The sequence below is a fragment of the Camelina sativa genome, chromosome 11, assembly GCF_030686135.1.
Source record: "Camelina sativa cultivar CO46 ecotype springtype chromosome 11, ASM3068613v1".
Classification (NCBI taxonomy): Eukaryota; Viridiplantae; Streptophyta; class Magnoliopsida; order Brassicales; family Brassicaceae; genus Camelina; species Camelina sativa.
In genome coordinates this window covers 41,619,851-41,637,051 of record NC_141890.1, presented here as the reverse complement: position 1 = coordinate 41,637,051, position 17,201 = coordinate 41,619,851, and the positions used below count along the sequence as shown (strand labels likewise).

At 33.7% G+C, this 17,201-nt stretch overlaps 1 protein-coding gene, 2 long non-coding RNA genes and 1 pseudogene across 10 annotated transcripts; all 4 read right to left on the bottom strand.

Annotated features, from left to right (window-relative positions):
* Nucleotides 1-507: 507 nt before the first annotated feature.
* On the bottom strand, nt 508-2,797 carry LOC104725683 (receptor-like serine/threonine-protein kinase At4g25390 pseudogene; annotated as a pseudogene). Its single transcript, XR_015572926.1, has one exon. The product of XR_015572926.1 is annotated as a receptor-like serine/threonine-protein kinase At4g25390 pseudogene (transcript).
* A 4,225-nt stretch (nt 2,798-7,022) lies between these two features.
* Nucleotides 7,023-9,473, bottom strand: LOC147935257 (putative protein phosphatase 2C 75). The gene is made up of 4 exons (XM_087476116.1): nt 8,669-9,473; nt 8,237-8,578; nt 8,052-8,157; nt 7,023-7,665 (listed from the first exon to the last, which is right to left on the bottom strand). Exons 1-4 carry the CDS (start codon nt 9,149-9,151, stop codon nt 7,331-7,333), a joined length of 1,266 nt encoding a protein of 421 aa, XP_087332242.1. The 5' UTR covers nt 9,152-9,473; the 3' UTR covers nt 7,023-7,330.
* Nucleotides 9,474-12,022: 2,549 nt separating this feature from the next.
* LOC104725681 (uncharacterized) lies at nt 12,023-14,309 on the bottom strand. 6 transcript variants are annotated; one of them, XR_015572967.1, is made up of 10 exons: nt 14,172-14,309; nt 13,964-14,063; nt 13,796-13,886; nt 13,582-13,677; nt 13,378-13,431; nt 13,219-13,288; nt 13,058-13,126; nt 12,632-12,745; nt 12,432-12,493; nt 12,023-12,323 (listed from the first exon to the last, which is right to left on the bottom strand). It is a non-coding gene; the product is annotated as an uncharacterized LOC104725681 (long non-coding RNA). The 6 variants fall into 6 exon arrangements; XR_015572966.1 differs by having other exon boundaries at nt 12,185-12,323; nt 13,214-13,288; XR_015572968.1 differs by having other exon boundaries at nt 12,185-12,323; nt 12,632-12,731; nt 13,214-13,288.
* Nucleotides 14,310-14,664: 355 nt separating this feature from the next.
* On the bottom strand, nt 14,665-17,117 carry LOC104774641 (uncharacterized). Of its 2 annotated transcripts, XR_015572973.1 has the most exons (9): nt 16,960-17,117; nt 16,694-16,809; nt 16,106-16,210; nt 15,679-16,009; nt 15,426-15,576; nt 15,259-15,318; nt 15,088-15,164; nt 14,932-15,003; nt 14,665-14,850 (listed from the first exon to the last, which is right to left on the bottom strand). It is a non-coding gene; the product is annotated as an uncharacterized LOC104774641 (long non-coding RNA). The 2 variants fall into 2 exon arrangements; XR_015572972.1 differs by lacking the exons at nt 15,679-16,009; nt 16,106-16,210; nt 16,694-16,809; nt 16,960-17,117 and having other exon boundaries at nt 15,255-15,318; nt 15,426-15,664.
* Between the last annotated feature and the right edge of the window lie 84 nt (nt 17,118-17,201).

The following is a 17,201-nucleotide window of genomic DNA, read 5'->3' as shown; positions in this document are numbered from 1 at the left end:
TAATTAAAACAAAAACCGATCGGTTATTTCCTCAATATTGGTTCGGTTTTAATCCGACTTTTTCGAATCGGATTTAGTTTGGATTTTCAGATTTGGATTTTATGCCCAGGCCTAGCTTTCACCATCATTTCCTTCTTTTCTCACTCTTAAATGCTCACTAACTAACTCCTAAATCCTAATGTAGTTTTATTGAACTTTGGAGTCATTAGAAATTATATAACCTTTAACAAAGCCCAATTAAACCAGTGTATATTGGTATTCAAGTTATAGGGCCAGTCCAAACCAAGTTTATGACGTAACCCATTTAGCAAGAAATTATAAAGATATTAAGTTGAAGAATTTCCTGTTAGGCCCAATCACGAGGATTAGGCATTTTTTGGATTTGTAAGATTAATCACCGTAATATTTTATTCCAAATCTCATATTAATCTCAATATATTATTGCCTGCAAATGGCTATTACCATTTATACAAATTCCGCATAAATTTATGAGAGAGATCACTAAAGTACATCAATTAATTATAATTAGATTTTTCAAGCTCAAAACAGTGTTAGTGCGAAGAAATCAAGTTGCCAAGTTGCTCGAACACTAAACATCACTAAACAAAGACAGTGTTGTATGATAAATACTCTAAACCAACAGACACATCTACCACCAAAGAAACTGTTCTATCGATTCTGCTTCCTTCGTGTCTTGAGCGGGAATCGAGACTGCGGTGATGGTGAGAACTCTGTTGGCAACTCCGGTGGGCTCATGGTTCCTGTAAGCATCTCTAAAACCTCTTTCATTGAAGGTCGTGAAACCGGGGATCTTTGCAGACACTGCAGAGCAACCTTAATGCACAAAATCGCTTGTTCTTGGTCCAAAGACTGCAACTTTATATCTACAAGATCACCAAGTCTACCTCTTCTCGCCAGCTTCCTCGCCCACGACATGAGATTCGCACGCTGCATGATCTCAGACGCAGGTCCAGTTACTTCCAGCGGACGCCGCCCTGACACCAGGACTAACAACAAAACTCCGTAGCTATACACATCACATTTCTCAGACACATCATCTATGTTATTACCGCAACACTCAGGAGCAACGTAGCACATAGTCCCTCTCATACTCGGCGTGCTACTGACTCCACAACTCTTAACTGAATCTTGACTGTTTCTGCGCCGTGCTTTCCACTGTTCACCGCTTAGCCCATCTAACCACCAATCTATACTACTTCCTATACTGTTACTACTACTACCTCCTCTTCTCTTCTTCCTATACAACTCTTCATCCCCATGCCGCCTTTGATCCACACTCCCACTCATATCATCACTATAAAACTCAGATTCCAAAGTTTTCTTCTTCTTCTTCCTCTTCATTTTCTTAGCTAGTTCTTTCCTGTACTCATCCTTCCACCACTCTCTCACCATCCGCTTCTTCTTCTTCTTCTCCTTCTCCTTCTCTTCATCCAACGAAAGCCACCACTCTAACCTCTTACTACTCTTCTTCTTCTCAACCTTCTTACCTGCTTCTTCAGCCGTCTCAGCAATCCAATCACTACTCGGTCTCTCTTTCTTCACCTCAGAACCAATCCATTGCATCACATATTCCTTCCCTTTCCCTCTTCCACCACTCCCTTCTTGCTTCCACCACCAATCTTTACTCTTCCCAACAACATTACCAACCTCCAAGACACTAACTTTATCCACCATCTCCGGAGAAACAGAAACAGCAGTCTCCGGAGACGCCATAGGTAAATGTCCCGTCTCAGGAGATGAAAGAGGAACCTTATAAACACTAACCGGAGACTGATCAGTAAAACCAAAGTTAGACTCATCATAACCAGTAGTATTAGTAACCACACTCTCAACTTCCTCAACTACAGATCCACAATCCTCTACTTCTAACTTAACTTCATCACTCTCAGATCCAACTACAACCTCAACTTGTTCTGATTTCAACCTAGCTAAACCAAAGTCAGATATCTTAGCAGAGAAGAAACGATCCAACAACACATTACTAGGTTTCAAATCACCATGAATCACAGAAGGAGTCAAACCATGTAAATGTTCAATCCCTTTAGCTATATCAACCGCAACAAGAAACCTTTGTTTCCATATCATAAGCTCAGGAGATCTACGGTGAAGCAGAGCGTCTTGGAGGTTCCCATTGTCCATAAGCTCGTATAGAAGAATCAAACGGCGTCGTCTTCGATCTTGAGAGAAGCCGATTACGGAAACCACATGAGGTGAATCAATCTTACCGGAGAAGAATAGCTCGTTCTGAAACTCTCTCTCTCCTTGAAGAGAACCGGAGTCCATTACTTTAACGGCGACATTACCACCGGAGGATGGAGACAGAGTACCACGGAATACAGAGCCGAACCCGCCTTGACCTAGACGATTCTCCGGCGAGAAAAAGGCGGTGGCTTTACGGAGAGATGAGTAAGAGAATTCTTGTAACGGGGGTTTCTGCGGCGGTGAAGAGGAGGAGGTCACGGCGGCGGGAGATCGGCGTTTACGTTTGGATTTGCAGAAACAGAGGGAGAGAGTTATGAAGAGAGAGAAACCTACGACTGTAAATGGTGAGATGATGATGATGCGTGTGGTGGTGGTTCTATCATGGTGAGGTGTGACGGAGGAAGAGAACGGTGAATTTACCGGTGCCGGCGACGGGAGTGTTCGTGACGGCATTAGAAAAAATGAAAATTAAAATGTATATTTTTTTTTTATTGAGAAGTGTTGTGATTACAACTTTGAAGATGAGCTGTTTACTAAAATCATTTTGGTTTTGTGGTCACACAAGACAATAGTAGTTAATGACTTTTCCATACATTTAATGATATTTTTATTACATCACGCAAAGACTATAATTAAAGTTTGACAGTTGACACTCTGTAGCACATATATTTTTTTATTACACTATATTTTTATCAAACATTAATTTAGTGGTTTAAGTTATTGTATGTGGTTATGTTATTGGCGAACGTATAATCTATACTATTATGGCATAAGTATCCACTAAACTCAAATTGGACCGTAACTTTATTTTGATACGTTTTTCATTAAAAATGATTAGAGAATCACTTAATTTAATTAAATTATCCTATAGTTTCGATTTCAATAAATGACCATTATACCCCTTAATCGCCCACTTAATTAGAACCGGGTCGGGACGCGGATCCTCTTTAACCCGGTAATAGAAGAAATAAAACTCGCAGATCCGTTTGTAATCCAAGATTATAATATTCAGATAGTGTATTTGGTTTGATTCAAGAATAATTATTCACACAACCAAACATAGGTATTATCCCTATAAATAAGGATACTGGTATCCGATTATTTAATGACTTCAATAATATCAAATATTAACTACTATCATACTTAATCCCTATAATTATTACGAATATTAATAATAATGAGAAATCTTTAATACTTATGGATTGTGACTTTGTTGCTTCCAAAATAATCAATAGATTAAATACGAAATTGTATATATATATATGTAAACTTATTTGATTTGCTTTTATATTGTGAGATATTTACGGAAACAACAAATCAACTTAATACAATTAAATAAAAACAAATCATCATTTAGTTTAGATTTTTTAATATTTCCTTAACGAAATTATAGTAATTAATTATGATTAGTATAGATAGAAAGAATAAAAAACGCAGAAATTTTATATATGTAAAGTTGTAAACTAATTTACAGAAAATGTGTAATGTATATCCCACATCAACTAAATATTTTGGAATATGTTTTGAGTACAAATGAGCAGGAAGCTTGATTTATCAGGTATCCAAATTTAACAGTTTAGTTTGGTTCTATATTATAAAAATTTAAACTTTTAAAAAGTAAATATATTATAATATATTTACGTTTTTTAAAAAGTTTAAGAGATTATAAATATTTAAATTTTTATAGAATGTTTAAATTATTATAAATATTTGAACTCCGTCGAAAGTTTGAAATATTATAATATAATTTAAGTCTAGAAAATATTTAAGTAATATTAATATTTTATTCTTAAAAGTTTTAAAATAGAAAAAAAGTTTAAGTTAAACCCGTTAAAACATGTATTTTTATCAAACTATAAATTAAATTAGTTTTTTACAATTTTGCTGAGATTTGATATATTAAATATTACTTCTAAATGATAACCTAAATATACTTAATCTCACTATAAATACAATGGTTTTCTAACTATTGAAATATCTTACACTAAAATTTAACAAGCAATTTTTCCTCTTTTGACGACAAACCAAAATAAAGAAAATTTCATCCTCTTACAAAACTATTATCTGATATTGTGGTGTGTTTATCCTCTTACAAAACTACTATACGATATTGCAGAGTGTCTATTCTCTTACAAAACTACTACCCAATATTACGGTTGTTTCCGTGAAAAACTACATTCTATAAAGTACTTACTCTATTAAGATTTCCAATTTACTGTATAACCCCAAATATACAAATAAACACTATATAAACAAAGAAAATAAGTCAAAATAAAAAACTATATTACAAAAATACAAATTACAAAAAAAGTAATTAACAAAATATTTAATTTCGTGCTGTAGCACGGGGTATCACCTAGTTGAAGAGTATAAACTACATGGCTTATTTTGAATGGATAGGGGTTTTATCAAGAACATTAAAGTAGTATTTTTGTCCATTTTCTTTCATAAACATTTTTTTTTTGCAAAGACAACCAACTGTACAACAAAAACTAAATAAAAAGTTTGCAACAACAACATTAACTAGCTTATCTAATTATTTACTACTCCCTCTATCATAACAGATGATTTTTATTAAAAAATAATAAATGTTGTATTATTATTAATTACTTTTGTTTTATATTCTTTTTAATATTCATTTACTCATACTTTTCTCACATTTGTGATTCAAATACATGTATATATTTAATTATTTATTATAAAAGTAAAAATATTAATTAGTTATTTAATTTTAAGAATAAAAATGCATTAAATATACTAAAAATGTATCTTTTGTGATAAAAAAAAAATCTTAAAACATCATTCTTGATGATATAGAGGGATATCATTCTAACAAATTAACAAAAAAAAAACCAAAAAAACCAATAAAAGATTTACCACTCATGTGGAAGAGAGAACTCATAAAATATGCATTTGTGTCTGGTAATTTTTTTTTTTTTTTGAATAAAGAACACCGTTTTATAAAATAGAACACAAGTTTCACAAAATAGTCCATTGTTTTCTAAACACTATTAAAAAGAATAGTAGTATGTTACTAACATATTTTCAAATTTAGTTTATTTTTATTATTTTGAGGTATTAATTAATGTGATAAAATTATACGGCAGTATAGTTTATTAGTAAGATTAAAACAGTTTTTTTTTTTAAATGTAAAAAATCTTCAAACAATACTCAGTACTCCCTTGACTCTCTCTAGTCTCTATACTCTTGAGTTGCCTCGCTTAACCGAAGACTCCACTAGAATCACGAATTTATCAACAAAGCTATTGACTTCCATTTATGCACAACTACTTGCACGAAACACAAGTAATGTCTTGTAGTAGGAAATTTTTCTACATTTTGTTATATATTGATTTAAAAAAAAAAAATCAAGAAGAATTGGTAAGTCTGAATTGAGAACTAAGTAATAAAATCCACAGAAAATAATGTAGTTAAAAAAAAAAATCAAAATCAAAATGCAATTAATAGTCAAATCTTACAGAGTATATATTAGGGCAATTAATAGTCAAATCTTACAGAGTATATATTAGGTTTTTTTTACAATCTAGAATATATACTTTGAGAATATCTGCCTGAATGAGAGTTAGTTTAACCATATCATGTTACTATGTTAGGTAGCTAATTAAACCACATAAGTGATTAGTTAGATTTTCTTTTGACATTCTACTACTTTAATGTTAATTTCAGAATTGACGAATTCCAATAAAGCACTTACTAAATTCAGCATCCAAGACCATTTATAATAATATGAATTAGAGGGTAAAATTTTTTTCCCAAATCTTCACATCATCAATAATTTGGGGGCAAAAGAACTAAACCTGATTAAGTAGGAAGAGAAATGTAGTAGAATTTATGATTTGGTAGTTTAAATTTTATCATCTGCTTTACTCTTGTTTTTAAGTAAAATTTTAAACAAATTACAAAAAGAAGATTCTTGATTCTCACTTCTTCTTTAGTGGTCCAAATCTTGGAAACTAAAACAAGACGTAGGGAGAAGCTAAAAGGCCCACAAACACAATTATGATTCAAAGAAAAGTGAAACACAAACACTGAGACGATAATGACCCAAAAAAGAAAAGGACAAAAAGATTATGGGAATTATTCATTGGAACATTCTCCATCTCTTTACGCTTTTTAACTTCAAAGACATTTCTTAATTCTTGAACTTGCATTTCAATTAGGACCCCAAACTCGGTACTCGTTTATGTCTGTTCGAACTGTGTTCATCGAACTGTGAGAGTTACTTTTTGTTTTTTTTTTTGAATTGTTCTCTCTTCTTTTGTATATACATATTCTTTATAATTGCACAATAAAATATATATACATATTCTTTATAAAAGTTGAAATACAATTTGGTCCAAAAGCCCTATAAGATACTAGTTTGGTTTGGTTGCTCAAAATCTGCTTGATTCAACCGGATTAATTAGTGTAAAGATATTAAAATACTAGTTTACACTATTACATCTTAGATTGCACATAAGTGAATTCGGAATTCCGATATGACACCATTTCTAATGATCAATTGTATGCGTTATGTTAGTTCATACATTTTGTGAAGTAAGTTAAACCAACGTATATAATAGTTACTTCAGTACTTCTGAAAGACCAAACAAAACATTGACGCCTTAACTGGCGTCAAATGAACAAAAACGACCAAACCAAAGTACTACTTTGTGTGTGGTGGGTGAGTGCACACCAAGTACTACGTTTTTTTTTTTTTTTTGACCGAAGTACTACGTTTTTTTTTACCTACCTATTTAATACACACATACATACCACTTAATTACGTAAACCTCGAGTAACCTCAAAATTGTGGTCGCACAAACACAGCAACACACATTAGCCCATTTTATTGCTCAAGCCACTAAATAACCTTGTAGCCCATGTCCAAAATACCAAATAACTTTATATCTCACTCCCAAACCACTCTCTTTTCTTTTCACATGCACCGTTGCTAATATATTGGCAAGTTACCCCAATCCATAACAAAAACAAGAGACAAGCGCTAAACCCTAAAACTAATCAAGGCTCATCGCTATATCCACATCTTATTCCTCGGCGATAAGTCTATAAACCATTAAATCCCACAACCACCCAAACACTTCTGTCAAGAACTTTTCGTGAGATCAATGACAATCACACTTATATTGTCACTGCTTTGTCGACCCAAAGCCAACCGTGTAAGCAACGTTGCAGCCAACACACTCCTTGAAGGATTCTGTTCTCCACCAACATCGTCTTCTTCAGCCGTTCTGTTCAAATCTAGTCCCGAGCAAGCAGCTTCTTCACGGAGACAAAACCTAGCTATGTCACATGCTAGCTGACTCGAGAGCACATCCCAAAGCCCGTCGCTCGCTAATATTAAGCATTCATCTCCAGATTCCCTTCTCATGAATGTCACTTCCGGTTCCCATGCTACAATTGGTTTAAGATACCTATCCCCTGATTGTACGTTACACAACACAATATTTATAGTTAACACTTGAGTCAACCTCCTGTTTCGTCTAATATAAACCCAAAAAAAAAAAAAAATTGGTAAAATGATCAACAATGAAAAAAGTAGAAGAAACAAAGAAGATATAATAAACTTCACTTCTTTTGATAATGAGAAGTTTGTTTCAATGGCCACACATTTCTTATTTTAATTAGTAGAAGGATTCAATTATTTCTGTGTTATAGATTGCTACAAATATAAATTTGTCCAAGTAATTTTGTTTTAAAATATAACCTTACATAGAAGATATAAAATTAATAGTTAACATTTGACCCCCAAAGATAAATTAAAGTAATTATATATACCAAGAATCAAAGAATTGAGAAATATATACCTATGGCCCTTGACGTGGCTAGAATTCCTTCAACTCTAGCTCCATCGACTACTAAAACTCGACCACCAGCTGCTTCGATCCTTGCACGCTCGTCTGGTCTATCCGGCTGCATAAAACTCAACAACTTAAACACAGAGACTCCTATATTCTCCAAACAGAGTAGTACTACAATACAAGAAAACCACCTTGTGATCGTTACTCAGAGGAATAGCCATTCCATTTCGACACAACACCACACGCGAGTCACCAGTGTTGGCTACAATGACATGATCTTGCGTCAGAACCGCGGTAACCGCGGTAGAACCCGAAATCGCAGCTTCCCTAGGATCGCAGTTACACAACGGCACACTAGTCCCACACACGCATGTGCTCGTTGCCATCTCATCCATCCTCTTGAAACTCCTCTTCATCACTCCCCGCCATACTTTCTCCACGACATCGTTCTCGCTTCCTTCTTCTCCTTCCTCCTTTTGCTCTAGCTCCTCTTTAACTAACGTGTGCATCGTCGTGCCGCACAATGTTGACACCTGCCCATACACATGCATCACATCAGCCTCTTAATATCAAATAACCAAAACACCCCTAGTACATATAATACTATTTTCCTTTTCGCTTACCTGAGAACCGCCATGCCCATCGTAGACAGCGAAGAAATGAACCGGTCTATTCCGGTTAATTTCCGGTTTACATAAATTCGGTTTAACAGTAACCGAATCTTCCATCTTACGAGATCTTCCCATAACCGAAACTATACCGTACAACGGCTCATCCTCTGTTTCTTCTCCCTTCCACGTCACCGGCGTTTCCGATTTATGGTGGGAAGAAGGAGCCGGAGACGTGAAGAAACCTCCGATATCCGTCGGAAGACCACCGACCTCCGTCGTCCTCCGAGCTTGTTTCTTTAATGGAACGTCAAAACTTGAGTAAACATCCATGTCCGTCCGATCACGATTCCTACTCGTTGAAGAAGACGAGCTAGGATCGCCGAATACAGCCGCTTGCCTCCGCATCTCAATTCTCCGGCGACGGCGTTCACGGCATTTAGTCGGCGAAACGTCGTCTCCACGTCCGGTTGAAATTGTTCTGTAGATTTCAGTCATCTTTTCAACATTCGACTCGGTGGATCAAAGTGAGGACCGCTTTATATACATAGGCACGAGAGAAAAAGAGAGAACTCCACTTCGAACATAAGAAGCTTACGAGGAAGACAGAACACGCGTCGGGGTCTCGACGTATTCGCGTGTTAGGCTCAGGTGTTAAGTTGTTGTCCACGTGGAAACCGCCTTCGTTTTAATGTTAAAACGCATCCGGTTTTGAGTTTTTTTTTTTTTTTCATTGGTTTTGAAGATGATGCATGATGCTCGATCTTTAGGCTCTTTATTAGCTTCTTTCACCTTCTCCTTATCGTTCTCTTACTTGAACCTATGAGCCAGAACTAATGTTTCAAAAGTCTCAATCTATGTGAACTACAAGATCAGATTGGTTCTTAACTAAATTAATCAAAAATAATAATGAAAAACTCATATACCAAACAATGAAAATGCATGTAACAATATTAAGAAGAGAATTCATTTTTGCAAACCATCTTTTTGAAAGCAATTTTTAAATTAAGAAAACAACACGTTCCAAATCTGGAAGGGATATTTTCTTAGTGAACATATTATTGTTAGAGTAGTGAACAACTTTATTTCACTCAAAGGTAATTTAAGGCTTTGCTAATTTAAACTAGGTTAGTTCACTACTATAACATTAATTTTCTTTTAATCACCTAACTAAACCAAAATTCAGAGTGCAATTAGATAGAGAACATATATTAAAATCATCATAGCTGTAATATATCATTGTTTCCTTTTTTTTTTGTTAAAGTATCATTGTTTCCTTTTTCTTTCTGTTTGAGAATTTTGATGTCAAAACAATGACTATGCATGTAACAAATTACAAGATTTAATTTTTGAACACCATATTATGAAAACAATTTTACTATATTAAAATATGGTTCTGAGCGTTCCAGATCTCAAGGGATATTTTCTATAAATAAACCCTGAAAAATATTACTTAAACCAAATCATGGGATAATCCATAAAGTTGGAGATATCGTCGGGGAGAAAGGTTGACGAATCCTCAATCGTCACTAGTCACTCTCTTTTCGGTGCAACACATGTCACATAGTGATCAACTACAACTTCTCGATTCCTCAGGTTGAGCGACTAGTCCCAATTAAACACGTAGCATAGTATGCCAGTTTAGTCTATCAGGGCCATATGCCTTTATTCTTTATTTGGTTTCCTACAAAGGAAGAAAAACGGCGAGATAGATATATTTTATGCCAACAGATTAGATTTGTTTTTATAATATACAGTATAAAACCATGTAATGATTATTCAAATACTCAATAATTAAGACATCTATGATCAAGGTTTACAACTGTCTTTGAAGTCAGATTTTTTTTGGAAAATAATTATCCCTCTTTCTAGTATAAAATTTTTGTGAAAATAATTTTGTATAAATCCAAATTTCCTGCAAAAGAAAAAAAAATGTGTTGAAGCATGGAAACACCAATGAGTTGTTTTCTGAAGATTCTCTGGCACTCAAAACAGTATATCTACTCATAAAATTTAATCGAAAATAACAAAGAAAATAAAATAAAAACAAATTAGATATTAGTTAAAAATCTTATTGAAAATTAAAAATGATACTATTATAAAACGAATATACTCCGTACTAAACATTATATTATAAGCACGGAAACATTGTCAACAAATTTATATCTCGTCTATACAAATTCTGTGTTTTTCTTGGTAAATCAGTTTTTCATGTTTACTCATTTCAGATAGACAGATACAGTCAACAATTTCAAAAATCACAAAAAGGAGAATCATTAAAACTGAGGTGGGAAAATGAGAAAATTATCTTTAGAAAAAAACACATGTAATCCACGTGGTCGTATGGGAGTTTTCTAAGCTGCTGCAAAGCCACCGTCCAGTCCCTAAATGGAAACCAAGGGGCAAGCCTTATTTCCAATGACTTGCCGCTTTTGCATCACACATCTCATTGTTTCTGTTTTGGATTTTCCATAAATAGAAGCTACTCGAAGTTCCCTTTTACTTTGTTCTCATCTTCACTATATCGACTTACTACAATATTTATCATATTTTTTTTTATGGGAGTTTGTTCGTACTTCGTAGGATAAAGTACATAGATTGAGATCTGCGTCAAAGCATAGCGATCTAGCTCGAAAACTTATCGTCTCAAACCATTATAGATACCAAATTTAATTTTTAGTTTGACTTTACCAAGTTTAAAAACTTATTTGGCCGCTCTTAAACTAGAGGTAAACTACCTAAGAGTCCGTATCTTGAAAGGACAACTTCAAATGGATCGGAACCTGTACGACACACAATAAAGAATAACTAAAGCTTGTTTAATTACGAAGTATCAGTTTCATTCTAAGGCTGTGCTAACAGCCTAACACACAAGTCTAGATACTTTAAGTAGTTTCATTCTTCACGACGATATTTCCATATTACTTATAGTTATATTGATTATGATTTGCCACTAGTGAATTTTATGGATCGACGCTGATTTCTACCAACACCAACCTGGTCTTGCTAGTAACCTTTGGTGTGGTTGGGGCTTGATAAAATATAAAAATTTAGGTGAGGGAATTAATTGGAAATCTCACATATTGTCGCAAACAACATATGTTTAGCGTAAATATATTTTTAATGCTGCCAAAAAAAGAACAGAAATGATTATAAAAATTACTAATATTCAAAAACAAAAAATAGTATGTATTAACATCAATCAACTTATCTATAAAGCTACACAAATATTAATATTTTATTGTACATTATTAATTTGAACATTACATACATCCATAATTAATCATTAACAAGAAGCAAAGTACGTACACAATAAAATTAAAATACAATATTGCGTCGGAGCCGATGCGATTAAAGCGGTCTAGGCGATTTTATAAAGCTATATAACATAATTTTATTGTTAAAGAATGTTTATTGGTTTTACAACGTCTTACTACTCTACCTTGTATGGGACTGGTTTTAGAAACTCACACGTCGTTGTCATTTATTTAGTTTGTTGTGGGTGTGTGTGTGTGTGTTTTCAATTTTCATGCTCGTTCCTTATGTTGTATTTGAGTTTGTTTCGTTTTTGTGCTTCAAGTTGATTTTAATTGTGATCGAGTGTGGGCAACCAAAACGACTTATAAATAAGAGAGTTATCTCGCCCTTTGTGTAGCTTAGAGGCAAAGACCTGTGCATAAGGTAAAAGACATGAGTTTGTTTGTTGATTTCTCAAAATATATGCATGAAGCAAGAAACACGAGAAGAAAGACTAGAAGAGTTTATTTGTTTACCAAACCTTTCATTTCCTCCTCATTGGCAGTTCTATAAATATCTCTTCTTGAAGTCATGTTTCTCAGCCTGAAAATCCTCAAAGAAAACTATTCTGTTAGCAGTGAAATTATATAAAGCAAAGTGATCAGGACACTAATTATCTAACTGAAAATACGGAACAATAAAATAAAACTACTGAAATGTATAGGAAGAAAAGAAACTTACGACGTATTGTGCAGAGTCTACTCTAATGCGAGATTCGATTGTTACCTCGATTGTTTTTTTTCTTCTAGTCTTGCCAGGATATCTTGATACAAAATCATATCTGTTACAAATAAACTGAGAAAAGACGCAAGACCATAAAATAAAAGTACAAATTAACACAAATGTACTTTACTGGAAATCTTACTTGAGCTGATCCAAGCCTAGATTTGACTACTTATAACCATAGCTGAAAAACCAAATTTTCATATAGTGATACTGAAAAACGTTTACAAAGTATGATGATTGAAACCAATTATTTTTGTGTTAATTTTCTCCTTTGCAAAGTATGTATTTATAAGCGTTTTGTATAAAGAAAAAGTAAATGAGAAAGTTCACTTCAAAACTGAGAAAGAAAACATTGACAAATAAAAAACACATAATGATTACCTCTTCTTTTCTCGGGAAGACTGAATGGTTTTCTTAAATTTGGTTCGTTTCCGGATAAGAATCCACTATCTTGGTACAAAATCATTACGTTAGCAGTACACAAGACCATAAGAAAACTACAGAAACTCTGAAAAGGGATGAAGATAGTTTATCTACCTTACCCTTCCTTTTCCCGAGGTGACTGAATCACTTTCCTAAGTTTAATTATTTCCAGCTTAAAAGTCCTCCATCCTGATACAAAGCCATTCTAATAGCAGTTACTAGATACTAAATAAACCACAAAATAATGCTAATGAACAAACTTATAGTGGAAATCTTACTAAGTCTGATCCAAGCCAGTATTCGCCTGCTTTGCTCTTGTTGTTTCTATTAATCTTGATAAAGAAGCAATGTCCATAGGCGATATATTGAAAACATGTAGATAAAGAAAGTTTTTACGATAGGTTTTTTCCTTTTTGAAGTATCGATTAATAAGAATATGTGTATAAAGCAAAAGTGAATGAGAAGAAATCGAAAAACTTCACCTTAGAGTAGCATAAAAAGTATGCAGGACACGATTTCGCTTGTAGTGGCTTGAATTTCACTTTTAGAGTAGCATAAAAAGTACTTAGTTTAATTCACTGTGACCAACAAAATGATGAAAAGTTGTAAGAGAATAAGAAAAGAAAGAGAAATGGGAAGAGAAAGATACTTCACCTGAAACTTACTTGGCAGCATATATAGTCTCAAAGTTCTTACCAATAAAGGAAGTTACTTATCGTGAAGTCCCCTTTTGTGCTAGTTTTGTGGTGTGCTGTGTTTTGTTTGTCCAATAACCTGTCGACAGGACCTATGCATGACACAAACAAACATGAAAATAGAGGGAGAGATATCTGACCTCTCATATGCTCTTAGCTACAAAATCACCTTCTGAATTTTGGTTCTTTTGGAGCACAAAACTGCATGAAGCAGGAGACACGACCCCTCATTTTTCTTTTCTTTACTGAGCCAAGACTTCACTTGAAAGCTGCACCGGAAAGTACAACACACAAACCACAAAATCAAACTTGATTGCTTGCTAATCTTTTTTACTTTTATAAAGAATCCAACTGATAATGGCAAGGGATTCACTTACAAGAAAATTAAGCTTAACCTTATATCTTCTGTCCCTGTAGACTTCAAAGAATGGCTTTTTTGTTACTAATGGCACTAAAAAATAACACACTGGAGAGTGGAGACCAGTGAAGCAATATGGAAACTATACATGTAAAAAACATCATTAATTAAAAGCAAATACAAATATATACTTACAAGAAACTTTAGCCTTACATCTTTTATCCTTCCAGACTTCGTAAAATACTAAAATGGCTTTTTGTTACTAATGGCACTAAAAAAATAACACACTAGAGACCAGTGAACCAAATATGAAACTATATATGTAAAAAACATCATTAGATAAAAGCAAATACAAATATATAACAATGGATTCCAAATATTTATTAGCCTGTTTTTGTATCTAAATAATTTTCGTAAAATGGCTTCTTGTTACTAATGACACTATAAGAAAATAACACACTAAAGGCCAGTGAAACAATATGAAACTATATATGTAAAAAACATGTAGCTAATATGAAACTCTATGGAATGCTAATAAATGTACTGAAAAGAGAATGCCATGTGGTATAAGAGGAGATGAAGAAATTTAGTCACATTAGCACTGAAGAATATGTTTTGATTGTCTCATATGCAAAGACTCTCCAACTACAAGATTCTGATCCATGGCTTCGTCAGTATTGTACCTTGCAAATCGAGATCTAATATGATATATTTTATTAGTTATGCAAGTTAATTAAATATTTCCAGAAAAATCATTGTATTAATGTGTGCTTATCTACCTGACCTTCTTCTTTCGGGGAGGCTAAATGGCTATCTTCAATTTGATTCTTTACCCCTTATGAATCCTCTATCTTGGTACAAAACCAATATGTTAGCAGTACAAACGATATAAAAACTACAAAAACTCTGAAAAGGGATGAAGATAATTTATCTACCTGATCCTTGATTTTTTTCTGAAGCAACTGAATCACTTTCCTAAGTGTAGTTATTTTCGGCTTAGGAGTCCTCCATCCTGATACAAAGTCATTCTAATAGTAGTTACTAAATACTAAATAAACCACAAAAATAATGCTAATGAAGAAACTTATAGTGGAAATCTTACTAACTCTGATCCAAGCCGGGCTGCGACTGCTTTGCTAATCTTGACAAAGAAAACAATGTCACAGCTGAAATTTAGACCGTGTTAATACGATTGGATTTGTCCTTTGTGAAGTATGTATTGATAAGAAAGTATGAAGCAAAAGTAAATGAGCAAAAAACAGAGAAACTCCACCTTACAAGTCTAGTTTCATCTTGGATTTTGAATCATCAATTCATCACCGAGCTTCCCTTTACATGGAAGCACATAAAGAAACATATCTGATATCTAAATAATATTCGTAAGCAGGACACTGCTTGTAGGGAATAGGCATCAAAGTACGAAACTGCAAACAAAACATACTAAAATTGAATGTGACTAACAAAATGATGAAAAGTTGTAAAAGAATAAGAAAAGAAAGAGAACTGGGAAGAGAAAGATACTTTACCTGAAATTGACTTGGCAACAGAATCTCAAAGTACCAATAGAGAAATATATTAATCTTATGTTGCGTTTGAGTGTGTTTAGAGTTTTGTTGCTGTGTGATGTGACTTTTTTCCTTTTTTTTTTGTATTGTTTGAGTTTTGTTGTCTTTGGGTGTGTTTTGAGTTTTGAGTGCATTGTGTTATATTGTGTCTGTGAACGTGTATGTTTTCATTTTTGTGTGTGTTTCGTGTCTGTGAAAGTGTGTGTAATCAGATTGTGTTTTTTTTTCGTGTATGTTGTCAGATAGTGTGAGTAACCAAATGCGTAAAACTTTTTGAGATGATCCAGAGAACCTATTCATGACAAAAAATAGACATGAGGGAATAGAGGGAATAGAGGGAGAGAGATACCTGACCTTTTTATATGCTCTTAGGAACAAACAAAATCACCTTCGAAATTTATGTTCTCTGGACCCCAAAGATATTTGCATTGATGCAGGAGACACAACCCTTCATTTGCTTTTGCTTACAGCTTCACTTAAAAAATTACTGCACCTGAAAACACACAACACAACACACAAACAATAGAATGAATGCACAAAATCAATGCCAAGGAAAAAAAACTTAGTTGTTCTCATCTCCAAATTGCTGAATAATATGTGGCCGCAAAACTGATCAGAGCTCGGAGGACATAAAACAATGCATATTGTTGCATAAAATATAACAATTTTGACCAATTTTTTCCAAATCAGTATCCACAGAATCACATATAAACAAAGACATTGATAAGAGTAAGACTGATCATGACGCCACAACTGATTATGCGATTACGATACATATTAAAAAAAAAACATGTCGACTCTGTTTCCACAGTTTCAGAACATTAAAACTCTCCGATAACCAAATTTGAAAAACCCATACGCGATTACACCTAATTGGAAAGCAAATTCCGAAATCAAAACCCTAGATTCCCAAATCAACATACACACCAATCAACAACTCAAAAAGAAGAGAGAGAGAGAGAGATCACGATCGCACCTTCTTCGATTTGGTGATGACTATAACACGATTTGGATTCAAACCAATAGAAAATTCTTAAATCCTCACAATCAATCATCATCATCATCGACCCCAAGATCAAATCCCGAATTGGACTGAACCCAAACGAATCAGAGACGCCATGTAGTAATTCAATTGAGCGGAGAGAAGAATCATAATTCATAAGAAGAAGGTGTCATCTCTCCATCGCGATAATGTAAAACCCTAACAGGAATTGAATTTTGAAATTTCAAATTTTCGCTGACCGTTACTTGTGGGGAGGAAGAGGAGGAGAGTTTTTGAACGTTGCGAAATAACGAAAGATCTAGAGAGAGCAGTGAAGCCGAAGGCAGCTAATTTTTATCTGATTTTTTTTTTCTTTCTTTCAAAACAAACGAGCATGTTAATATATGCTTATGGTCCTATGGGTTTTCAAAATTTTGGTTATGGCTTTGGAGTACTTTAGAATTATCAAACACAACTAGATTTTCACCCGCCTTATACTATT

What these genes read in the sequence shown, in the direction of transcription:
- LOC147935257 (XM_087476116.1), bottom strand. Translation starts at nt 9,151, where the DNA reads ATGACTGAAATCTACAGAACAATTTCAACCGGACGTGGAGACGACGTT. An exon ending in CTCTGAGTAACGATCACAAG is followed by an intron (nt 8,158 to 8,236) that starts GTGGTTTTCTTG and finishes AGTTTTATGCAG; the next exon opens with CCGGATAGACCAGACGAGCG. An exon ending in AGCCACGTCAAGGGCCATAG is followed by an intron (nt 7,666 to 8,051) that starts GTATATATTTCT and finishes ACGTACAATCAG; the next exon opens with GGGATAGGTATCTTAAACCA.